This window comes from Eleginops maclovinus, chromosome 22 (genome assembly GCF_036324505.1).
Source record: "Eleginops maclovinus isolate JMC-PN-2008 ecotype Puerto Natales chromosome 22, JC_Emac_rtc_rv5, whole genome shotgun sequence".
Lineage (NCBI taxonomy): Eukaryota > Metazoa > Chordata > Actinopteri > Perciformes > Eleginopidae > Eleginops > Eleginops maclovinus.
Window position 1 is genome coordinate 3,140,432 of NC_086370.1, and position 26,205 is coordinate 3,166,636.

General features: G+C 39.8%; 2 protein-coding genes across 3 annotated transcripts in view; both read right to left on the minus strand.

The window, feature by feature from the left end:
• Positions 1-287: 287 nt before the first annotated feature.
• fam98a (family with sequence similarity 98 member A) lies at positions 288-9,878 on the minus strand. The gene is made up of 8 exons (XM_063874192.1): positions 9,674-9,878; positions 8,738-8,886; positions 7,642-7,776; positions 5,781-5,962; positions 4,771-4,851; positions 4,573-4,689; positions 3,459-3,626; positions 288-1,556 (listed from the first exon to the last, which is right to left on the minus strand). The coding sequence occupies exons 1-8, from the start codon at positions 9,709-9,711 to the stop codon at positions 921-923; spliced, it is 1,506 nt and encodes a 501-aa protein (XP_063730262.1). The 5' UTR covers positions 9,712-9,878; the 3' UTR covers positions 288-920.
• A 1,548-nt stretch (positions 9,879-11,426) lies between these two features.
• The window catches only part of vps8 (VPS8 subunit of CORVET complex), a 42,343-nt gene continuing 27,564 nt past the window's right edge, over positions 11,427-26,205 (minus strand). For both annotated transcript variants that reach the window (XM_063875254.1, XM_063875253.1), the window contains exons 27-45: positions 25,372-25,443; positions 24,895-25,014; positions 24,523-24,579; positions 24,171-24,253; positions 22,918-23,002; positions 22,390-22,488; positions 21,113-21,202; positions 20,101-20,147; positions 19,863-20,007; positions 18,996-19,085; positions 18,736-18,903; positions 18,401-18,482; positions 17,912-17,994; positions 16,983-17,063; positions 16,345-16,514; positions 15,451-15,619; positions 14,904-14,957; positions 12,758-12,838; positions 11,427-11,876 (exon numbers count right to left, since the gene is read on the minus strand). In XM_063875254.1, coding sequence (XP_063731324.1) covers positions 11,751-11,876; positions 12,758-12,838; positions 14,904-14,957; positions 15,451-15,619; positions 16,345-16,514; positions 16,983-17,063; positions 17,912-17,994; positions 18,401-18,482; positions 18,736-18,903; positions 18,996-19,085; positions 19,863-20,007; positions 20,101-20,147; positions 21,113-21,202; positions 22,390-22,488; positions 22,918-23,002; positions 24,171-24,253; positions 24,523-24,579; positions 24,895-25,014; positions 25,372-25,443 — 1,902 coding nt within the window. In that variant the 3' untranslated portion in view covers positions 11,427-11,750. The remainder of the gene's footprint in view (positions 11,877-12,757; positions 12,839-14,903; positions 14,958-15,450; positions 15,620-16,344; positions 16,515-16,982; positions 17,064-17,911; positions 17,995-18,400; positions 18,483-18,735; positions 18,904-18,995; positions 19,086-19,862; positions 20,008-20,100; positions 20,148-21,112; positions 21,203-22,389; positions 22,489-22,917; positions 23,003-24,170; positions 24,254-24,522; positions 24,580-24,894; positions 25,015-25,371; positions 25,444-26,205) is intronic.

Below are 26,205 nucleotides of genomic sequence, written 5' to 3' on the forward strand. Positions count from 1 at the left end.
TGCACAACGTATTAAGAAACCTATTCATTCAAAATAAAAGCTCATCACTGCCTTACCTAAATTACATAATATAATTACCATAGTTATATGCTAAAGTTTGATTGAAACATATATTTATGTTTTTTTTAATTAATTTGGTATATCCTGAAGCCAAATGATACCGATTGCCCCTCCGACCCATGACGTGATGTTACAATATGCATTTACTAATATATAAACTTGTTTGTGAATTACTGTCACCAACTGTAAGACCTTATAAAGCAACATTTGACTACAAAAACACAATGTTCTCATTTCAGATTTTATTGCTCATTCACACACCCATGCAAACCCTCCAACATCCATATTTGTATGCACACAATCTTCCATGAGCAGAACAAGATGACATCTTTAAATAAGTAACAAAGGAGATTCCAGTCAAATCAAGGAAGACTGGAAAGGTGAAGCCGTTTTCAAGTAATCGTCAAATTCAATTAATATATTAAGGATTTGAAGAGTGCACTTCTCATGTCAGATACACAGTAACACTGAAATCTCAGGACCCTTCCCTGTCTTTCAAAAAACATGTCCAATGTAAGGCTAAATTAGTATCAGTGTGAGGTCAAAACAGCAGAGTCCAAATAATCGAATAGCCATTTATAGCACAACTGTTGAATACTTGCATTGAGGCGGCAGAGAAAACATTACACACCAGCATGAAAATAAAAACCTACTTTAGAAGTGCTCTCTGTAGTAAAACAATAACCTCAAACTGCTGAGTGTGTGTTGTCTGTGTGTCTCAGGGTCCTCAATTAACATCTCCATTAACTTTTACCCATGCTGAAAATTCTAAATCTGATCATAAGGCATTTTTAAATCTGTTCACATGACGACGAGTGAATCTCTGAGTGGACTCTGCTTTGATGCCCCCCGACTCTTCTTCAACTGGTGTATTGTCGGCCTTGATTAAAGCCAGCTTGGTTGTAGTGCTGCCCGCCGTGTTGGAAGAACTGTTCAAACTGTCCTCCTTGATTCAAATTCTGCCCCCCTCTCCCTCCCCACCCTCCACCTTGTCCTCCTCCTCCTCCTCCTCCTCCTCCTCCTGCTCCTCCTCGGCCTCCTCTTCCCCTGCCCCCGCGACCTCCTCGACCCGCGCCTCTCTCCTGTTGGTAATTTTCATGGTGACCACCTCCTCCGTGGTAAGCGGAGTCCTGAAAGCCTGCTTGGTTGTTCCCTCCTCCGTAGCCCCCTCTCCCTCCTCCCCCCTGATGACCTCCTCCATCTTGATAGTGGCCCTGGTTGTAGGAGCCTCTCCCTCCTCCACCTCCTTCTCCCCAGCCTCCCTGCACCTTTCCCCCTCTGCCACCTCCTCCTCTACCTCCTCCTCTCTCATATCCTCCACGGCCACCTTGGGAGTAGTTGTCGTAGCCCCCCCTTCCGCCTCCGTGCCCACTCCCACCGTAGTGTCCTCCGCCTTGGGGGGCATCCTGACGCTTCTGCCAGGAGGGCATCTCTGGGGGAGGAGCCTCGATCTCACAGGGGCGGCCCCCCCTGTCTGGAACTCGGCCCATTAGAACCTGAAAGATAGACACATGTTTAGATCTTTGCTTGTTTAAAGGTCTCCTATCATGCTATATGTTAACAATATATTGTAGGGCCATATCTATACAGAACATGTCTGAAGTGTTTTGCTCAAAACACCAAACAGATCCCCCATTGTAGCATGCCTCATCCCGCTCTATTTCAGCCCTGTTCCTGAAGTGCTGATTCTGTGACTGTAGCTTTAAATGAACTAGCTGCTGCTGGCCACGCCCCTTTGGAGCGTCATGATCTCTCCTCTGAAGAGAGAAGTTTCTACCGGAGAAACTCAGCTAAATGCTGCCGTGATTAAACCCCATATTATGTTCAAACCACATCAAGCATTATTTCTGAAACAGTATGGAGCTCAACTGTTTCTCTCTCATGGGGTTTACCACAGGGACAGGACCTTTATATTACACATAGTCTCTCCAGTACAGCATTAGCTCTGAGTGTTAGCGATGCTTGCTAATGTAAACACAGACCATATTACTTCCAGAACAGAGTGGTTTCAAATCGCCAACTGTATATTGGGGACGATAGGTTGGGACGTTGCCAGGAGTTCAATGTAAAGCCATCCCACATTTTCCTTATTACGTCATAAGAAGGGCAAATCTGGATCAGCTGTTTTGTACCCCCGTTTTTAGAGATGTGGGTAAGGAGGAAAAGAGAGAGGGTTGTATTTTCTGACACTTCGTGAGTCTCCTTACACACCGGGGACACATATTTATGTAGAAAAGACAGCAAAAAGTGCATTTTGCATAATAGGGGACGTTTAAGCTCCAGCTTCTGTCACCTTGATGGCACAAAATCTCATAAATCTATAAATCGACCGCACGATGGCTCTTTAGTCAATCAGGGCTTCCTTCGTAAAGTGGATTTAGCATTAGCTCGGAAGGTAGCATCACAAGGGCTCACTTTGACGAAATGCTTAGGATTTTCCATTGGATTTTGGAATATTGACTCAATTCAGATCTTTGGCAATCATGTTTGTGATTCTTACACGTTTGTTGAGCAGGATAATCTCCACGTATTAACACTTATAATTTTCGAAGCGTAAATGCAATGACAGAAGTAAAAAGCTAACGTTAGCCTGAAAAAAACCCAAAGCGGACAAATGATTTCATTTTCTTCCCACTAAAAAGGCAGCTAATGTTTGGCTTGATGACGATTACTAGTTTTATTTAGTCACCTGTAAGCAACACTTTTTATGATATTCACCAGTGGGGTATTTACTGATTTTATGTGGTAGATTATATTGTGAAAATCTCAGACCTTATTTCAGGAATCTAACTAAAACACTTTCTTTTTTCAAACATTGCACTTGCAGTAAAATGTTGACTCATTAGCAGGTTTAAGGAGTCACTCCTGCACCGCTCGATTGGATTGCTGTAGTAAACCTCAGCTCTTATTAGTATGAGCTATAATGAAATACATCCTTGCTCTTCTCTACTGCTTTTATCCAAAACCAAATATTTGTCTAAATTAAAACAATTCCTCACAGTGTGGCCTAAAGTATTCATTTACGTATACATAAAAAATCTTTCAAACATTTTTAAGTGCACCACATGTGTGATCATACAATGTATAAATCACATCCCCAACACATTCCTAATTTACTTTCTCCTGTTGGAAACGTTTCAGCAGCATATACTAAAAGACAGTGTTGAGCACTTTCCGACTGATTTGGAATATGTTGCAAACCGCCACTGCACTGTTAATATCTAATAATTAGCTATTGAACAGCTTTTGCACACATTGAATAGCCTAACGTGTGTAAGGTGACACAGAACAGTCATGAGAACATTTCATCTTTCACTAAACGCAGAAACAGGAATGCACCACATTGGATATTGCATGGAAAACTAATAACAGAGAAAAATGTGTTGTTTGCAACCCACCTTATTAATGGCACACGCTGTCTTCTCCCGGATCCTGCCGCTGCTCGTGCGCAGGATCACTGAGAAGTCTTGTCGAGCGGCGAGGAGGTGAGCCACAGAGATGTTAGATTTGGTGCTGAGAACAGAACGCAGCGGTTGGTAAACACTGGCCAACTTCTCAGCATGCGTCTGTGAAGAGACAAACATAAGGGAGTGATTGTATTTTATGAGACAGTGTATTTAATATCAGTTGTATTTTATATAAATGTACACTGTGTGGTGTGCAGGTTTGATTTGATTTCCTTTGCAATAGGATATAAATGCTATAATATTGTCACTTGGATTGACCATTTTAATGGAATGACACAAAAATAAAATCAACTCGAGCTCTAGAAAATAGTGAAAGCACTTTTTAATTCATAAAATAAACGAGTAATCCAAAAATACTCAAATTTATTGATAATAATCTTTACCTGGCTTCCGGTACGTCAACGAATACATTTCAAAATCCTCTTCCTAACCCACAAAGCTCTCAACAACCAGGCCCCCAGCCACCCACCTCCCCGACCTGCTCCACCACCACCACCACACTCCCTCCTGCAGCCTCCGCTCATCAGAAGCAGCCCCTCATATCTATCCCCACACCAACCAACCACAAAACCTGGGGTGGACAGAGCCTTCTCCATCGCTGCCCCCCATCCTCTGGAACTCACTCCCACAACACTGTACTGAACCAACCACCTTCAACACATTGACCAAAACTCACCTTTTTAGACTAGCTTTTACATGTGATAAATGTAGTTTTATTGCTCTATTTTAATGAAACTTATCTTATTTCTTGTTTCTCACCTCTGTAAAGCGTGTTTGAGCACTTGATAAAGCACTTGATGAATAAAATGTATTATTGCAGAAACACTGATCATTTCAAAATGCGTGTACATGCTTTCAGTGCAACTGTTTGGCATTAACATTGTTGCATTCAGTTCCATTTCCTTGTTAAACTCCTTTTCCATGACTTCTTTCTCCCTTCAGCAGGGCTAAGAACACACAGGTTGACAAGAGAGGTCCAATTTAAATGTTGCTAAACAAACACAAAGTGTACAGACTTCCTCCAGATTGAGGACGCTTCACGTACCTTGGCTCGGCCAGACCAGCCGAAGGACTGCACGGTCACATCGAGACGCTTCAACAACATTTTCCTCCTCATTTCATACTCGTTCACAAGTGCCTGGTTGATAGCTTCAATTTTTTCCTGGAAAAGAGAAAGATAATGAATTGTCATTTGTTTATGCGATGTTCCTAAATATCATTCTCATAGTTCCTGTGTAGTTACCACGTGCACAGGTCCAAGGGCCTTCTTCATCAGAGGCTCTCCTACGTGATGTGGTGGGACTTTACACATGGCTTCTTTCAGCTGGGAAAATATATGGACATTTCAATGTAGATCAAACAGAAAATACAACATATTAAACAACAATAATGATAGCCACAAGTTGCTCTCACACTGTGACTGACATGACAGCTAGTAAAGAATCAAATAAGGCTGTACAATTAATTAGTATTCCAAATCGTAATATGGAATAGAGCAATATCCAAACAAAACAGACAAAACATGGACAAATATCTGAATAAAGTATGGTTTTTAGCAGATGGCTTATCTTTTTCAATGACGATGTAAATAATGTTTAAAATCTGATCATCCCTCTGGTGTTGAAAATCATTTCACAATATTAATCTAATTAATCGTAATAAGTCATTTGTGCAGCCCTCAAATGAACCTGCTGCGTTACAGAGCTACCCCTCTACAGAGATTTGACGGCTGAAGTTACTTTATGGATTCAGATTAGCTAATACAAAATATAACTCAAAGTACAAGTCTAGTATTAAATGAAATGACAAATACAGAAGCAATTTCATAAAAATGATGCATAATGAGTACTTTTACTCTTTGTACTTTTAGTGTATTTGAAGACAATCCTTTTGTTCTTTTCCTTAAGATTCTGAATGCAGGACTGCCATTGTAACAGAACTTTTTAAATGTTGCTGCTTTCACTTAAGTTAAACATCTGAATACTTCTCCACCAGTAGGATGTTATTGCCTCAACATGAAACACTAAAAAAGTCAGTTCTTATGAGGACAGAACGTCTTGTGGAAGGAGATTCAGATAATTGTGACACACAAGTCACAACTAAAACTATTATTATCAGTGTTAGGAGACAAACCCAACAGCACTGTAGAGTTCCTCTGTCCTCAGGGACTCAGAAGGATGGGCAGCTTGAAGTGCACGTTATGCCTGTTCAGGTTTTCTTGTGAGAGCCTATCCTCTCTGAGTGTCGACTGACCTTCTTCTCTATGCCGCTGAAGAACTGGAACATGGTGATGTTTGCTGGAGGCTTGGACATGCCCAGGGCCATGCAGATGCCCTTCAGCTCCTGGAACATGGGGCTGCCCGACTCCTGGGTTTTCTTTTCAGGCTTATTAACCAGGATCATCCTCGACGCCTCCAGCTCAGACACCAGGAAGGCTGTGAAAATAATTACAAACTACTGGCTAGATTTGGTTTCAGAAAGTCATATTTAGAAACTGTTTCAATGCCATGTGAAATTGAATAAAATCAAGATAATAAAATAACAAGAGAAAAGACACCAGAAATGTCGTTAAGAATGATTAAATCCACATCATAGACCAAAGTTCTGTCAGCTGTCAAAAGATCCTTTAAAAATTGTACATATTGTTTGGATATTACCTTTGTTTTTTTGTGGCTAATGTGGCTGACTGAGAAAGCTGTGATATTAAACTGAAGCTTCTTTATAAACAGGCCGTTCAGGTTGTCTGCATCTTTCAAAAAATGTTTGCTCCCCATTTGTTTTGTTTTTGGTTCTGGTTAAAACTGCACAGTTCCACATTTGGTCTCTCTTTGTGTCAGAAATGAGGACATATTTAAGTTGTTTGATAAACTTGGTATTGTGAAGGAGTAAAACCAACCAGGGTTCAGTGCGAGTTTCAGTGTGAGCAGCGCAGGGATTAAAGTAGCTGCAGAGCAACATCAACACTATAAAAGGAAAGATCTGTCCAGCTGTGAGTGGCAGTAAGCCAGTCTGAACAATACAGACACTCCTTAACGACTACCCACTGTTATTAACATCATTGGTTACACCTTTGTTTGACAGGGCAGGATATCTGCTGGTGAAACTGCCTACAGTATGGTGGAAAATCAAGCAGTGGAACATCCCAATCTCCTTGCTGTTCCTCAGACAAAACTGGCCAGCATGGGAGACCGTGCTTTCTCCTCCCTCGGCCCTCGTCTGTGGAATGAGCTACCAGAAGATTTGAGGACCTCTGCATCCCTCTTAGTCTTCAAGAAAAGCCTGAAGACCCACCTGTTCCTCATTGCGTTTCCCTGACTGTGCTTCATTTTATATTTAAACCTTTTATTTAATATTTTTGACACTCAGCTCACTTTAGTTTTAATGTATTTTATTAAATATGATCCTTAAGTAGCTTTTATTTCATTTTAGTTTGTGTCTTTCTCCCCATAGCATTGTGAAGCACCTTGAGAAAACGTTGTTTTTAAAGTGTGCTATACAAATACAATGTATTATTATTATCCCGAGTTGTTGCTCTACACACCATTTAAAAAATGTGTTTTGTTATTTTGTTATTCGAGGCTACCAGATGCTACTTTGTCACTTTGTCACTGTCACACAATGTGTGTTTGGTATTGTATTATAACCAGTTTCGGGGGTAAAGCGCTACAAAGTCACAGTAATCAGATTACATGTTTCTGTAGTGCAGTAATGTAGAGCGTTTTAAGCTACCTGGACCAGAGTTCTGATGGAGACTGAGCTACAGAAAACATGTGTTCAGTACTGTCCTTATTAGATTAAGAATGTGAGCTGATCTGGCATAAATTAAGTTTAACTTTATATTGTTATTTGTCATTTGATTTATGGTACATCTCAGGCGATGTTAAGAGTAATCCAAAAGGTAATCTAGCTAGTAGTGTAACTAATACTTTCAGCAGTGAGTAACTAAGTAAAGCAAGGCATTACTTTTTTTGTTACAGTAAGTAACTTGTGATGTGTAATGCATTAACTTTTTAGAGAAACTATCCCAACACTGATTATAACTTTAGCATTTTAACAGAAAATATTATTAGTGTTGCTAATAAATAAAGAGATGTTGCGTGGTGCTGTATCGTACTGAGGAGCAGCAGGCAGTCGGTGCTGTTCAGGAACCTCTGGGTGATGTCTCCGCTGGTGAGGACAGGGTAAGGACAGGCGAGCTCCGACAGCAGGCCGCTCATCTCCAGCTGGAAGGCATCGGCCTCGCTCGGACCTGGAGGGGGGGGTACAGGGTAGATGAACACACACATTGAACACAATGACATAAGACGGAGAAAATGTCTGGTCCAATCTCTTGCATTCCCAAAGCAATAAAGCCAGTTACAGACAGGGGAGGGGGACTTCTAAATGTAATCAGTTACCTATTCTGAGTATCACAATAAAAAGTAATGTAACCTGATTACTTTCTGTTCATTTTGGATCACTCAATATCAAATGCAATGCAGATAAAAAGAGAATACATAACAATAAGATGTCTTTTCCTTAGGTGTATGTCACAATGTAACCTTAAAAAAGAAGGAATTAAGATATTTCATTTAAAAAATGAAGTAACAGTAATAGTTGTTATAAGTTGCTGTTTAAGCTAAATACCTTAATCACAAGCATAGACTGTATTTTTGTTTAATAAATCAGATGTCCACCTTTATTAAAAATAAAGAAGAGAAAATGATATCAGTGCGTCTACTTAGGTCATCTTTTGTTTCTTCTAAATGTAATCTGGTTACTTTTTTTGTTGATGTAATTATTTATTTTTTGTGACCAATTTTGTATTCTTTTCTTGTCCTCACAGAGGGTCTTTTATACATGGATACAAATTATAAAGACAATAAAACAAAACGAAAAAGAGTCCCTATCCCACTCCACCCCGTCCCTCCCCCTTCCCAATCCTCTTGACATTTTTGTTACTGTAATTGTAATCGAATAGTTACATTTTTTTGTATCCTGATTACGTCACATCTAATCCCTTACTCCCCAAGCATGGTTACAGACGATTCAAAACAGCCCCCCCCCCCCACACCATTGGATAATATCTTAGTAATCAAGAGTAATGACTTCCTTTTGGACAATATCCAAACCTCAGCATGAGTCATCAAAATAAGCAAACATGTTTTGCCAGTCATCAATGCCCAGCTTACAAGAGAAACAAAACTACAACTACTAGTGATAAGTCTCACAGTTCGTGGCGTGGACATTCTCCTCCAGCTGGCAGTAGAGTCTCAGCTCTGAGGTGATCCAGGAACAGAGCTTAGTGAACTCAGGGGAAGCTGCTCCGCTGCTCACTGCACCATCCAGAGCTCCATCCTCCAACAGAGGGCCCTGGTACCTGCACACACACACACACACACACACACACACACACACACACACACACACACACACACACACACACACACACACACACACAGTGAACCACACTCCCCCTGACAGTGATCAGTACACCAGTACAGCATGGCAGCAATGATAAGCTATCCTGAGGGCTGGCTCAAAGAGCAGACTTGACACTCAAGTACGAAGTTCCTTTGCTTTTCAAGACTAAGCACATTTAAAAAACTGATTATTCGTGCTCATTGTGAAATGTAATTGCAGGTAGTTCAGGTGCATCTTTCATACATATGTTGCTCTCTATATTTTTATTGGTTTTTGTACATTGCACAAAGTGAAAGGTAAAGCCACCCCAATACTGGCACAGGACCTTTACTGCATTTTGAGAGGCTACAATATATTTCAGGATAGTAATTAACCAAGACAGAATGAATAGGTGGTGTATTTTTAGAAAGAGGAGCTGGAATGGCAAATGACAGGAATGTGTTGGAGCTCTCTGATAGGAATCATGGGAGCAGCCTGTGCTGACGCAGCTGCTGGCACAACATGTAAAACAGCCTGTACGTCTATTAATACCGGTTTGCACACAAGTAGCTAATGTTCACATGAATTGCAATGAAAAAACATCACCGTCACACTAACTGTTAGCTACAGAGACAAGTTAGCCGTTATGCTAAAGCAAGCTCCCCTCCAAAGCTAAAATAAGAAAGACTGATAAGCTTCAAATGAATGGCAGCATTCGCACAGAATGTCCATACATAGGCACACAAGTAACTTTTCTAACTCACCCTAAATCTTCAAGAGAGACGAGAGTATCATTCTCCATCCCAATATTCTGTGGTTATGCTTTAATTCACGTACTATGGAAGAGTTATCAGCCAGCTCAGCTGATACACGTTGAACCTCTTCTTCTACGCGATTATTGGCGGTTGTTAGACCATCTTAGAGGCGTCTTACCGCCACCGCCTGGACAGTGTGTGTAGCAGGACATCATGTGAGGCGGGAACCCAGCCTGTCACAGGCTGTGGTGGCAAAGGTGTTCAGATTCTTTACTTGAGTAAAACTACACTGTAAGAATATTCATTTTCAAGTAAAAGTACTGCAACAAGAATGGTGCTTAAGTAAACTTTTGTTAGTAGAATTAGAAAAATGTACTTTAAGTATTAGTAAGGTACTCATTGCAGAAAATACTCGAAACATTTAAAAATATTTTAAAGCAAAATCAGCAAATCCGAAGTTTTAAGGAGCTAGAACTGTGAAATATATTTGAAGAAAGAACGTCCTAGCAAAATTGCTCACAATGTATTTTCTGCTAACCAACTCATGGTTTTAGTTACCTGAATACAAGCTTGGATGGTTAAATCTATCCCAAATAATCATATTTGAAACGTTTTTAAAGTATTGTGTGTCACAATTAGCTTTGAAAGTACCTAGTAAATAAATCTATAAAATAAATATAGTGGAGTAAAAATTAGAGTAGAAGTATAAAGTAGCATTAATTGAGAATACTCAGGTTAAGTACAAGAACCTCAAATGTGTACGTAAGTACAGTACTTGAGTAAATGTACATTCCACCACTGGTCACAGGTCTTGTCTGCTGTTTTCCCTTCCTCTTTTGTGTGTTCTCTCATGAGTCTACATGTTTGTGTTTACAGTGTGTGAACTACCCGGTATTAACATCTGAGACGTGATCATATTTTCTTTCCTTCGTTTCCAGCCTACCGTCCTCCCAGCACCAACATATCTTTGCATATACATTTTATTTAGTTATCATCTTTATATTCTGCAATGCTTCCATACAGTCAAATGCAACGTAGAGCTACAAGCTTAACCCCGAGTGTTTATCTATTCAGAATAGCCACTTTATCATTTCCCTTCACACCTACAGTACATGAGCAAGGATCCAGATGTGTGTGGCAACACTGAGCTGTTCCCATCATTTCTCTGTGATGAGACTGAACCATCCAATCAAACATTCAGGTTTGTTGTTTGACTTGTTCTGTCCTGTTAGAAGAATAACTTTGCGGTAACCCTGTTAGATAATTATTTTTGTACATTTTTCTGTGATGGTGCCGAGAGTAGACATAATCCATGTTTTAAATTTAACTTGGAAGTACATGCTATAAAAAAAACCTTATTTTTATTTGTACTACTTTGTAAACACTAAGCTGTCTTAAGCTCTCCGATACAAAATAGACAGATGATAAAGAAGTTATGATAGAGTAAAGGAAAATACATATACACGTTATATTCCCAATTTAGTAAATGATGTGACTGATATGGTATTTCCATCAGATTCATATTTTTACTTGCTTGAGTACAAAAATACTGAAATAGTAATAAACCACAACTCCCAAGAAGAAACATCTGATCAAAGATTTTCAACTGTGCAAGGAGGTATCTTTTTTATATTAATTTAACAGCAGAAATGAGTTCCCTTTTGGATTCAGTAGACACAGAGCATCTATCAATAAGAGGCTGACATTGTGGTATCAGAACATGTGTTTCAGAATAACATTCTAAAAAAGAGAGAGGCTTAAGAATCTTGCATGTTTTTACTGGTTGTAAACAAAGTCTCAGTATCATTTCTGTCCCAAAAAACATGCAAATAAAGCAACACAATTCCGCCAGCTGCAGCACATTTACAATGGATGAGATTAGTAGAATCATCAGATATTATCAGAATCAGTTTGTTTAAAATAACATATTGAAAGACGTTATACAATATCAAATGTCTCGCAACATAGAAGAAGTGTATAACTACAATCCACATTGATGGAGAATAGTTAGGGAGTGAAGGAAATCAGAAGTAAGCTAAATCTCAGACTCTGAACAAACGAAGACAACATAGATGCAGTGATGGTGCTACTCTTCTATTAAGGGTGGAGGAGAGAGCTTCAGTTGGAAACTCTCTGTTCCGGGTTGGGCCGGCATCAGAAGCCCTGTCTTTTCGTTGCTTTGGCATTGTGAGAGTTCTGCAAGGATGGACAACTGGAAGAAAGAGAGAGAGAAAAAGAATAAAAAAGGTGTCTCCATTTTCTTCCTACTAGCACATGTACACACTCACACACTGAAATCATTCCCTCAAGTACATCTGTAAATGTTTAAGGTAGATATCAAGCAAAGGAGAACACTAACAGAAGATCATGGGGTATTGCATTCCTGATTCATTGTTATAACACTTCTATCTGTGTCAGGTTATTCCTGGAGCGTATTGTCGCTATTTTATTTCTTGATTAGGATTGGCCATTCTTCCTGGGTTGCACACACAAACAGTCAAACTCACATTTACACACCAAAATCACAAACAATACAGACAACACGAAATAAATAAAACTTATCTCAAGTAATTAACAATCAAGGATGGAAGTGAAACAAATGATCCTCTTTTCAATCAATAATCATTAAGCCAAATAGAAACAGAAAATGAACAACCAAACAATTCTTAACACATTTCTACTACAAATAAATAATAATTCTGATAACAGTTAATGTTTTATGGTTTTCGATTAATTGCCTATTTATGTGTCCTTCGCTTTCAGATATATTCAATTCTGAGAAAAGAGGAAATAAAAAAAATATATATAAATAAGTTAAATAGTAATGAAACCATAAAACTGAGAAGCCTTTTGCATTTACTAATATCAATGTTCTATTAACAAGGTAAGCATAATGCTGTATGCATGCACAACACTACACTGTATTATATTTGGCTGTATGTAATGCTGCTGTCAACACCTCTGAGTCAAATCTATAATAGCATTATCACAATTTAACCATTTATGTTTGTGTTGAAAATCATAAATAAATATTGAATCTACAGAGATTGATGTGATGTGTGGCTCTTTGTAAACGTTCCTCCTGAGCCTCACCCTGGACGGTCCTCTGTACATAGAGCGCAGCTGATCCCAGGACTGTTCCTGCTGAGAGTCCAGCATGGCTTCAACATACACCTGACGAAGAACAGAAGAAGGTTGTCAAAGAATAAGCACTAATTAAAACTAACTAATGCAGAGAGCAGCTGTAGTACAAGCAGCAGAAATACATGTTTTTATTGTTAAAAATCCCAAGTCTCCCCTCTACCTGAACCACTAGAGCAGGGTGTCCATCTTTTTTCAGTAAGGGCCACACATGAAGGGCTGGGCCCCTCACTAAAGGTAAGGTATATGGCCTCATAAGTTAAGTTTTAAGTTAGCAAAATCTATCAACTGTAGGTAAATCATTTTTTCTGAAAGCATTCAAGTATCAAACTTGAATGCTTTCAGAAAAAAAAGCTCACAGCTCTCGATAGGGTTTCATTTATTTGGTTGGCAGCTCATTCCTTAAAACAGAAGCCTCAGATTGCTTATAATAAGGGAAAATATGGAGGGTATAACTCAAGCTTGTTATGAATACGTTATTGGGCTTTGTCTTATCAGCTTAGATTAGTTAGAAAATGTTTTCAACGTTAATTGACTGAATTTATTTGAGAAGTGTCCTCATTAACACGTGAATACTGTGTAATATATCTAAGAAGTATAATATCACACAAGCAGAAGTTTCATTTGTGGTCCATATGATATTATACTTTTGGAATTTGCTGAGTGCTGATTCAAAATGTACAGCATGCCGTATTTGGCTCTCGGGCTGAAGTTTGCACACCCCTGCACTAGACTGTCAATCTACTGAGGCCACTGCCCTCCCCAAGCTTATAAAACTCCTCCCTCCAGGCCTGTCACTCCCTTCCCCCCTCTAGAGACTGCAGGCAGAACAAAGCACTGTGAGTGGCACAGGGAATTCACCACAGTTTGTATTTAAGCCATGTTGTTCTGTTAGATTCACCTGCTAGATCGCTTTTGATCTGTACCTATGTTAGAGGAGAGTGAGCAGTTTACTCCTGTGGATGCATTATTTGATGAAAATAGTCAACCTTTTTTAGGATTAGTATTCTTTGTGGTATTGTAAGACCTTTAATATGTTGCCAATCTTCTTTTATTCAGAGAAAAATCATCCACACACCACCGGATGGACCAATAAATGATTAAACGTTCTTCTGGATCCAGTGTTTTAGTGCACACCTCCTATGATGTTCAGTGAACCACCACCTCCCCAACTATAGCTTCTTCATATATGTTCACATGTGAAGGAAGAATGATCTCGCTGGGCCTCAAGTCTTTAAGGGTTGTACAACATCGGTAATAGAACACACTGGCACTTACAGAATATCAATTGAATAAGCTTATATGAGTTTCTAGTAAATGCCATGTTGCAACCACAACACCTGTCTCCTCCTCTGCCTCGCTGTCCCTCCTTCAACAGTACTCTCACTCCCTCCAGGCATATCAATCTTTCCGGACTAGATGCCCTCAGACCTTCCTACCTGTCCAGTCACCTGCCCCCACATCCATCTGATCACCTGTTCTTCATTCCACAATTCCCCCCCACCTTATTTTTACTTGCTTATTCCACCACTCTGTGTTAGTTGTTGTTGCTTTATGCATTTGCTTTGAACCCTCATTCATCATTTTCTAATTCAGACTTCCCACCTATGCTTTTGGATGTTTTCTTTTTCAGTAAGTACCGGTACAGCACAGTCTCCGTCAGAATTGATTATCTGTATCTTTCCTTTTCCTCGCTACTTTGTAGTCACATACCTGACAGTAACGTCATCAGAATGCTGCAATGAAACTGTATGCACTGTGTTTATGGCCCTGCTACAAATGAAGTACATTTAAATAAGTCGCAGGAAATGAGGCCCAGGTTGTTATACATGTAAGCAGGAATCACCCTTTGAATATTTTTTGGGGGCTTTTTGCCTTTAATCGGATAGGACAGTGGAGAGCGACAGGAAAGTGGGAGAGAAAGTCTGGGTGGGATCCGGAAAGGACCACGGGTCGGGAATCGAACCTGGGTCGCCGGCACACAGGTGCAGGTGCCCCAGCCAGCCGCGCCACGGCCGGGGCCCACCCTTTGAAATTTAACGACTGGAATTCTGACTGTGAAACATAATGATTTCTATGTCCTGTGTGTGAGCTGTACCTTCTTCCCGTTAGCCTCTGCTCCTCCGTCATGATGCACAGACGTAACACGAGTCTGAGAGCAAGAGAGAAGAACAGGCAGTCAGGATTGTGAGCTACTGGGAGACCTTGTCCAACAGTGGCATCAAATCATTTTGAACAACTGTGGGCTAGAGTAGATTTGTAAGCACATTAGTTGAATACCAGTAAATTACTGATGCTAAAGATACATTCAGCTAAAGAGAAATGCATAAAAACTGCATGTACCCAAGCTCTATGTCGTCCTGTCTATACGATAACCATCGATTTGCGACACCCATACCTAAAGGTTCACAAATCAAAGGTTACCATGTAAAGACATCTAAAACATTCTTTGATTGGAACTTTTTAAAGGACTCGATGCTGTTAAAGTTAAATGTCAAACAGTGTCTGACTCATCCTTAAATCTAAGGTATATTCATTCATTTCTATTCAGGTCTTTCTTTTTCTGTACGCACGCACATGCGCACGCACACGCACACAGACACAGACACACACACACACACACACACACACACACACACACACACCTGTGCCAGGGACGTGGTGCGGCCTCTCTTCAGTTCGGTTGCAGTCCCCCCCCTCCCCCCCTGGCTGGAGGAACACTTGTAGCAGCTCCAGCGCTGGTTCAGCTCCGAGGGGACGCCCCCCCCACAGGCCTTCTGCTGCAGGCACTGGTAGTGGTACAGGTGGCCGCAGCTGACCACACACACACACACACACACACACACACACATATTATTATTAATAATAATAATAATAATAATAATAATAGACATTATTACTTATAGCGCTTTTCAAGGGAAGATGTAAGGACAGACAAAAAAACAAACAAACAAAGTAGGGCAAATAATACAGATACAAAATACAAATAAAAAGCAGGAATGGAAGCAGGGGGTCTGTGATGGGTTAGGGGCCAAAGGGGCCATGCTGAACAGGTGTGTTTATAGTGATGTCCTCATTAAATTATCATGAGGAAAACTTTGCAGAAACTGAAGGCTTTCTTCACAACACTAAAGTTAGGACAAAAACACACTCATTTGGTTTCTCAATTGATGCATTTAAATACAATACAAGCTTCGGTACTAAAATCAATAAATACTCCTGATTATGATTATGCCATAATGTTGTAGTGCTGTATTAATACATCCTTTGACTGGATTTTATCTGATTATATTTACTTTTTCTGCATTAATCCTGTTAGTCTATATAATATTTAGCAATTGAAGTTCTAGAGTAGCTCTGCTTGGATAATGTAACCTCAACATCAGCTCCACCACAGGTTTCTTTGATGTGTCAGAGCAGTTGTATATATTTGCACTAGTTTACATGTTTATCTAATAAAGTGGCAGCCATGTGTTGATGATATGAATAAACAGGAGCAGGAGCCACAGGTCATGTAACTGAGTCCACTGCAGTGTTACCTGAACACGATGATCTCCTCCGCAGAGTCCTGCCTCCTCTTGTACTGCTGCAGGCAGATGTTACAGTGGTCCTGTCGGGGGTGCAGCCCCCTGGTAACGGCGGCGCGAAGGTGAGCGAGGGACCAATGGAGGTCATGGTTCAGCAGACTGGTGGTGGTTTCAAGAAGAGTCTGAAACAGAACAGACAGCTTTATGATTCTCTTGTAGAAACTGTATTGAGATTTCCATCATTACAGATCACTAGTTGTTTATATTATTAGTTATGTTAAATTACTTATACCTAATATTGTCAAAATGGTTGTTTTTTGTATTACTGTGTTTATTGTTGAACCACATTGTACAATCTGCTTTGGTATATCGTCGCGCCAATAAAGCTTCTTTGAATAAAATTGGCCTAACTGTATTTCATGTCAATTGCAGATATATAACACAGGAGTTTTACATCTAGACAAGCAACCGTTCTTCTTAACTCAGCAACAGTCAAACATTAAGGTCTGTTTTATCTCCTTGTTTACAGGCAGAATAACAAAGCAACATTACATAGGATGAGAACATATTAATATCTGAGAGTTGCTGAGTTGAGAGTGTTGTGTTCAGGTGCTGCTCTGCCGTTTACTTATGATACACACACAGTTTACCTGTTCATAGTTAAAGGTGTCCAGCATACCCAGGATGAGGCCCTGGATCTCTGCCAGCTTTCCTCTCCCGTAGACCGGGTCCTGACACACAGAAAACATCAGAAAGGGACATATCATGCTATTATTAAATCACAATTGACAGCCCTTCAGCAACATGTGCTCCCATTGGACTATACAATGCTGCCATTATGGATTTGTGCAAATCAAAAAGTCTTAAAAACTGGGATATTATATCATTTAGGGAATAATTGGACTGTATTAGCCAAAATTGGCATACAGTCCTGTGGAGCTATGAAACAAACATACATTGCCACCATTCCTTTAAAATAAGTAGAAATTAACCATGACTTACTGCCATATCATAAATGTAAGAGCATATCATTATTCACTGTTTGAAAAAGGTTATGTCAAAGGAAAATTATGTATCTGAACCCAGAGGAGTGAATTCTAACAGTTTGTCTGCGCATACTCTTGGGGCATGTACAGATTTAACCAACGATCTGAAATGATTTATGATTGGTGCATGTGGGCGTGGTCTATCACAAAAGGGATCCTGATTTAACTCAGAGGACACTTCCTGCACTCCTGATTATATACACAATGAAAGATTGCAAATAGCAGCATTATGTTTTCACACTGTTATTATCTACTACATTGTATATCAACATCACTTTGGAGAAATCCTTGTTTTGAGTGTTTCAAAACAGATAATTAACAATTCTACTTGCAAGTTACAGTTGTGACATCCATAAAAATATAGATTTTAAACTCTTCTCAAGTAGGGAAGATTGAGAAAGGTGGCAGTAAACACACACACACACACACACACACACACACACACACACACACACACACACACACACACACACACACACACACACACGCACACACACACACACACACACACACACACACACACACACACACACCTGCAGTATCCGCTGGATGATGGCCGGCAGAGGAATAAAGCTGCTCATACAGTTGAGAACCTTCATGGTTAGCTCCTTCAAGACTGAGACACACACATACACACACACACACACACACACACACAGACACACACACACACACACACACACACACACACACACACACACACACACACACACACACACACCTCATTAATATCAAAATGATAATACACAAACATCTGCAAAATTGTCTGAATGACCTGCACCATTATTATCACTGTCCAACTGTTTCAGCTGGTGAATAATAAAACATACTAAACATAATCATAAATATGTTTTTGCATGTGCGATATGTCATAATAGAATGATCAGCATCTAATCTAAATCTTTGATATCTAAATGAAGTGTTTCAATCCACATTAAAATAAAAACATTAACAAAGTGAGGGTTACTGAAGTTAGGCCGTCCTGGCTCTTCCTGTGTGTGTGTGTGTGTGTGTGTGTTTACCCTCAAACGTGTGTTCGTCATTAAGCCCCTTCACTAGTTTTTGAGAGGCCATCATGGTCTCCAGAAGTGGAAACCACAAGACCTGCAGGACAACAAAACAAATGAATGAGGAGACAGCAGGTTTATCCCATGTCCCTGCTCACTCCTCTCTCCTCTAACCAGAAATTGATTGAGGCATGCCATATTGAAGGACGTCCCAATTGCTTAAATGTGCACAGAGGAAGGAGGAGACCATTGATCCACTGATTATTCATATTATATCTTCTGATAACCTTGAAACACAAAGACAGGACTGAGAATAATACATTGAACCCCATGGGTAAAAGCAGCAGTACCTCTCTCTGTTGCTGATCCAGGTTGTCAGAGCTCCGATGGCACAGCTCTATGATGTCGTTCAGGGACCCCTTCACTCTGCTCAGTGTGTGTTCCCTGTCTCTTTGCTCCCCTCTGTCATCCCCTCTCTCACTCTCAGCAGTGAGGACACTGAGTTTCTCCTTCAGAGTCTTCAAAGCAAACACATTTCAAATTGTTAAATACATGTTAGTTTATTAATGAATCTGAAAAATGATTTCTCTGTGGTAGTTTCGGTAGCTACCTCTAACAGGACAGCAAAGGCTCCATGAACATCTCCCTTCATCTCCAGCAGGTAGGCTGTGGCCTCATTGTGGTGGTACTTCTGAGTTGTCTACAGAGGACGAGGTGGACAGAAGGAGGCAGAAGAACAGGGATTGGGTTACACAGCACATTGGAACTATAATTAGTTCTGAGCTTTTCTTTGATGTGCTGGTTCTAACAGTGAAACACAGAGAGACTGAGCAGCATTGGTTAAATCAAAACAGACATTTTAGCAGCTCTTTGAGCTAAATGCTAATCACAACATGATAGCGTGCTCACAAAATGATTGTGTGATCAGGTAGATCTTTTGTTTAACTATAATTTGTACGTCAATAATATTTTTGTTTTCTATTTGACAATGCTTGAGTTTGTACAGTATCATACTTCTCTTGTTTCATTTCATTCTTATAATTTTTTCCAAATAATCAAATCAAATCAAAAAATGTTAAGCAGGTGTAATGAAGTATGTAACCATTTATTTAACTTCTATTCCTATATTTTATATCCCCACTTGATTAAATGTGTATTTTCTTAGCTTTTTAATGACTGTTATTTTATCATGTGTTTCTTTTGCACCATGTCTTAATGGTTCAATTTGTTTTCAAGCATTTTAAAATAACGTGCCTTGCCGTGGAGCAGGTTTGAACCTTGTACACACACACACACACACACACACACACACACACACACACACACACACACACACACACACACACACACACACACACACACACACACACACACACACACACACACACACACACACACACACACACACACACACACACACACACACACACACACACACACACACAGAGGAATATACTGACAGTAGAGTGGACAGTACCTGTATGGCCTCCTCCAGCCTGTAGTGCTGGGAGGTCTGCAGGAAGCCCAGGAGCTGCTGGGGGCCGAAGCGACACAGTAAGTCCAGCAGGAGCTCATGGAGGTCCCTCTGCCGAGGCAGCATGGTCCCTGAGATATGGCCCTCCCTGTGACACAGCAGGTAAAGAAATGTTGAGGAAGAGAAGGAGGAGATGAGGAGAGGAGGCAGAGTGATCACTAGCACAGGAAGCACCCCCTACCGTGGCTCCAGGAGGCAGCTGAGGAACCTGAAGAGTAACTGGTCATCCTGAAGAGAGAGAGGAGAGAGAGAGAGAGAGAGAGAGAGAGAGAGAGAGAGAGAGAGAGAGAGAGAGAGAGAGAGAAGAGTAGAGAGAGAGAGAGAGAGAGAGAGAGTTAGAGAGGGATACATTTGTACAGAAGATGTGTATGTATTGTGTTGCACAGCTATATATATTTAAATCCTTGTTCTCCATAAAGGCTTCCTGTTTTCCTTAAAGAATGTAAATGATTTTCTCAAAGAAAGCAGGAAGACATCTCCCTGGCCCATTGGCCCCGCATTTGTATAAAATGTGTGTGTTTGCCAACTGAAGAGCACCTATATGTCCTCTTATCACACAATGCATGGATTTGCTGTCTGAGTTTAATTGGGATTTTTATTAGATTAGATTAAAACACCGTCATAGTCAGTGACCCAGTAAACACAAAGATGTAAATTAAACTGTTACATATTGAAAAAGTAATTTATTAATAAAGCATATCTTGTTTTTCTAGTTCTATTATAACATAAGCTTCTCATGTTTATCATTTTTAATTCAATTTGTGTTAATCTTTTATTTATTTCCACCCTAAAATGGAACAACTGTAACCCACTTCTTGCAGGATGAATAAAGTATTCTTACTGTGATTAATGGCAGGGCTGCTATAAAGGTGCCAAACTGCTCATGTTTTTTAAGCTCGTACACACACACACACACACATTGATCCTTCGACCTTCTGAATGGTTCGCAACCTACTCTTCATATAGCTGCTGACATACACTGAATGGATAGGTGAAATGCTTCCATATACTTATGTGGAGCAGGTGGCTAAGCTACATCTTGCACCTTAAATAAATATTCAATCAATAAAAAAAAGCAGGAATGTGTTCGGTAATATTTTGCATCTGGTAGTCGGTGTAGCTATCCAGACTGTGAGGAATATCATTAGCAGATAAAGAAGATACAATAACATCCCTATTAATTTAGACCTCACCTGAAGCTCAGAGATGATTTGCTGCACCTCTTCAGTGAAGTTAAACAGCACCAGGTCCGCTGACTTACTGGGGTCAAGGGTCACCAGCTCCTGTGAACACATGTCAGAGGGTTTGTTTGTTAATGCAAACACCAACACTTACAGACATATTGTAAGCCAGAGTCTTCCATTCTATCTGCTCCTGTGTTTTTAAATGTTCTTAAGATCTCTGCACTGAGAAAAATACAAACAGAGGCTGTCGCAAGAATGTTCACTCAACTTGTGACCAACCAGCGCTGCCACTGACTGCCTGCATCTACCGTAACCTTGAGGAGCTGAGACTTTGAGTTGTGCAATACAAGAAAACAATAATAATAATAATAAAGCTTTATTTATATAGCACTTTTCATACAGCACATGCAGCTCAATGTGCTTTACAGAATGGCACACATCACAAATTAAACTCAAACAACAAGAAATTCCCCCCGGGTCAGATGTGGAGACCTTTTCAGATACATGCAGCATAGAAACAAAATATAACATGTTAACATGTTAACAAACACATTGAAGCAAAAGGTCTGGTAATAAAAATGAAATAAATAATGATTCCTCTCGGAAAAATAAGACATGAATAAGAAGTGAATCGATGCAAAGATATAAAACCCTATGAAATAAAAGCAAACATGTTTACAATAAAATGTAAATGTATGATAGTAATAAGACCTTCATGATTATAATAAAGGTCCAAGTGATTAAAAGACCAACTTTAAAGGAAATTATGCTATTAAAACTGTTAAATAAAAAGGTTTAAGACCAGTAAAATAAATAAAACAATATAAAAGAAGGTAAATAATAAGACTAAAAGTCCATTTGAAGGAGGGTGTCGCTAATAAAAGCTAATCTAAAGAAATGTGTCTTAGCTGTTGTTTAAAAATGTCCACTGAGTCGGCCTCTCTGATATTTCCTGGCGGGGTGTTCCAGTTTAGGAGCGTTGTGGATAAAAGCTCCCTCACCCATTTTATTTTGGGGGACTTTGGGAATATTTAAAAAGCCATCGTCTAGGGACATAAAATGATAGTTACTCAATGATAAAATACTTTATTTCTCTTTAAATGCAAAAAGAGTAAGTGCAAAAGCTTATATTCATCACATCACTGGTGTCTCCATGTCTGCTGGGAGGATAGATTTTGCTCTATAACCACAGCTGGTTCATGCAAATGATAACTAAAATATATATACAGTTACATTAGCGTGAAATGAAGGCAGAACCGTATTTGTCTGTCTGAATATGTTCTGACCTGTATGTGTTGCAGCACTTTGACCTTCACCGTCTGTTTCTCCTCAGCGCTGTAGCCGGGCATGGACAGCAGATTGTGGATGTAGCTGAAGATCTCCCCCTGACACACACACACACACACACACACAGACACAGACACAGACACACACACACACACACACTTTGAGAAAAACACAGCTTGCACAACAGAGCCAGGCTGCCCAGTCCATCTTTCTTTTAAAGTTTCCCTGTAATCGTAGCATATATACTTTTTTCCACTGTATAAATATTTCTTAGAATTGTCAGCCATTCAGCATAGGTGGGGGGATCTTTTTTAAGCCCTCTTATTGTAATCGTTTTCTTCGCGGCTGTGAGTAATATTTGTAAGAGCGACATCTTTTTCCTACTCTACCTCTTATCAGGTTATCATTGAATACTTTGTTCACAGTGGTGAAGGTCGATATCCAAAAGTTGTCTAACGATGGGACACATTGTGATTTGACACATATCAACCCCACACATGTATAGTTTGATCAAAGTGAGATGTTACCTTCCTGAGGGGGTCTCTCAGGTAGCAGTCGATGATCCGGTCGTACAGATGTTGTTTCTCGTAGAGAAATTCACAGATTTGGTAGCTGAAAGTAAAGACAGGGATACAAAGATGTCATTGAGGTCCATGACATGTGATAATCACAAATGTAAATTAAGTTCTAATAAGTTATTGTTGACCCTTTTTTTCACAGTTATTTGAACTGAATTTCCTACCGTTCTTGATGAGATGAAGTGCAACTGAGCAGTATAGTGAGGCTGAGCACCTTGAGATGAGACTGTCTAAGTCAGGGGTGTCCAAACTAAGGCCCGGGGGCTAAATGCGGCCCGCGGCCCACTTTGAATTGGCCCTCAGTAAATGCTAAAAGTATAATGGAATATGGCCCTCACCTGAAACTTGTGCTTTTCCTATCTTGTACTTCTTAAATATGTACAAATAACATATTACACAGTATTCCTGTGTTAATAAGACCAATTTTCAAATAAACTGAATCAATTAAAGTTAAGAAATGTTTCAAACAAATCATAGTTGATAAAAAAAAGCCCAATAACTTATTTACATAACAAACTTGAAATAGATCATTCTTATTTCCTGTTATTATCAGCAATCTGGAGCTTCTGTTTTAAGAAATCAGCTGCCAACTAAATAACTACACCCTACGGAGAGCTGAGATGTTTCTTAAAGCATATTCAAGTATAAAGAAAAATGTACCTGCATTTGATTGATTATAATCAATGTTATAATTTAACCTATAAGGCAAAATACCTCACCTCCAGTGAGGGGCCCAGACCTTCCTATGTTTTTCTGTATGTGGCCCCCTGGTCTAAGTGAATGTATTTGGTGGGTCTGTGAAATATCCTCATTTAAAGTCGAAGCTGCACTGTAAAGATGAAATATGGATTAAAGGAATACGTGTCTCTCAGAGTGGCAGAGCCCCAGGAGATCAGGACCAACTGCACACTATGAGCTTTCCCTCTATGGAGCTTTTCATCCCTTTTAAAGTTTTGGTTTGGTTTAATAGAAACAAACATCCAAATGTGCTGTTTAGTTCAGTCTCAGTGCCCCATCATCATCTCTGATACACCTGCCCAGCACAGGTAAAGAGCGGCTGGGGATGAAATGTAATTTGCATAACTTGGACCAAGGTTGTAGGCTCATATTGAAATGCAAAAATGCTATAATTACTTTCTAATTCCACTTTACAGTTATTCAACGTGAATGTCTTTATTTAGAGTGTTTGGTCCGCTACTCACAAATTGGCTTTCTCTGCCAATGTCAGCAGCCTTTCTTCATTAAACTGGACCACCCCCCCGACCTGTAGCAGCTCCAGCAGAACCTGCAAACCAGAATCCAGAGACACAAATCACACACTGCACACATGCAAGTAGAAGTACAACATAATAAAACATATATCCACTGAGAATGAATTTTGTTTATGCATCCCATCATTTCAGGATCTCACGCATCTTTCTGAGAGGTTGACTAAAGAATAAAGTAGCAGGACAATCTGGTAGGACTGTGTTTGCCCAGCAGAGCAAACATGGAGACTCAAATTGACGATGAGAGAGAGAGAGAGAGAGACTTCTCTGTGTTTCTTTCACCAACCTGCTGCCTCTCAGTGTGTCGAGAGTCATCATCAGGGCAACACAGGAACTCCAGCACCTGCAGACACACAGAATAAAGATGAGGAGGAAGAATACAACAATAGGAGGAGTCTGGTGAGACTTGTGAGGGAGGGCAGCATTGAATTAGGGGGTCATTGATACTAAAAGTCCTTTATGTCAGATATAAAATAAAAAAGCCCCACCTCGAGTAGTTAGGTGAAGCTTTTGCCCCCACCATCTAAACATATAACTGCATTATTACTAACCTAATTTTCATTTCCTTTTTCCTGTGAACCCCCGGCGTCTCTGCCTCTGAGAGAAAGCATCAGGGTCGTATGATCAATGATCAAAGACTCAGGCTCTGATTGGTTACCTGATCAAAGAGCTTCCTGTTCACAAACAGCGTGTTGTCTGGTTTGGCCAACTGACGAGCCAAAAACGTGAAGAGCCCGCCCACCTGGGAGGGAGTGAAGTCTGGGTTGTCCACCATCACCTAGGTAACCAGAGAAAGAGAAAAGATGATCCAAGCAAAGACAAAAATAAAGAGAAAAGACAAGGATAATAAAAACTCTAATATGACCAATAAAACCCCTCTTAAACCAAACTAAATGCTGTCCAAATTGTTGTTGGATGTGTAAAATAAATTAAAAGGTAATCATTTAGCTACATAAGACGACCATGACTGTATTTTCGGTTCAGCGCTGGGAGATTGTGTGATTCCTGTGACAGCGCAACATCCAAGAGAAGGTCAGTGGGTGCGGATGCTTCTGTCAGATTGTGAGCCTCTCTTTGCTATCAACAATCATATCAAATACACACACAGAACATGAAGGATCTTTATATATTTTACCTGGAGTAGGATGTCCACTACCCTCTGCTGGTACTCGAGGGCCTGCTTATCATTCTTAAAGTCCTCGAATGTCTAGAATAGAGCAAGAAAACAATCTAAAATTATTCAACAAAAAAATAAAAGATCAAATATTAACTTTTTAAATGTAACAGTTGCATTTTCTATTAAAAAAAACAAACACTTTTTATACACACAATTCAAGAATCATATGTCATGGAATCATACACTAAACCCTGGTGACCCCCCCTCTTGGATCTCCCTAATCACAGTGCTCACATTTTAATCTATCCTAATAGTTATTATTGATAGCATCCTAGGATTTTAGCACAGTGTTAGTGAGTTTGAGTTGCACTGCAGTCTTTGACATTTATCAAATAAACATATCCATATTTAAATCTTGGAACATTTAGTGTGTGTCTTCACACACATTGAACTCAGAGAAACTTTTAGTGATTTTTCTGAAGGCACTTATACCAAGAGTCTTATTTTGGACTATATACTACAACCTTTATGACACGCACGTTACAGCTTCTGATTTCTATATGATCTTAGATCATGTTAAAGAAAAAATATTTTAGAAAATATAGTCAGCTGTGATATGGCTCTACTGCGTACTCTGACAACAGGTCATGAGTGTGTTATTTACTTGATTCAAATAGTGGAAAGGGAACTCTTTTAACCTTGAGACAAAAAGCCAAACAGCGAAGACAAAGGACTAATTACTCAAACATGGGTAACAGTCTAGTAATACATATTCAGACCAATGCATCACAATGGAAACTGCGCTTACAAATGTACTTGTCAATTACATTGAGGGCTGATTAATGGCATACT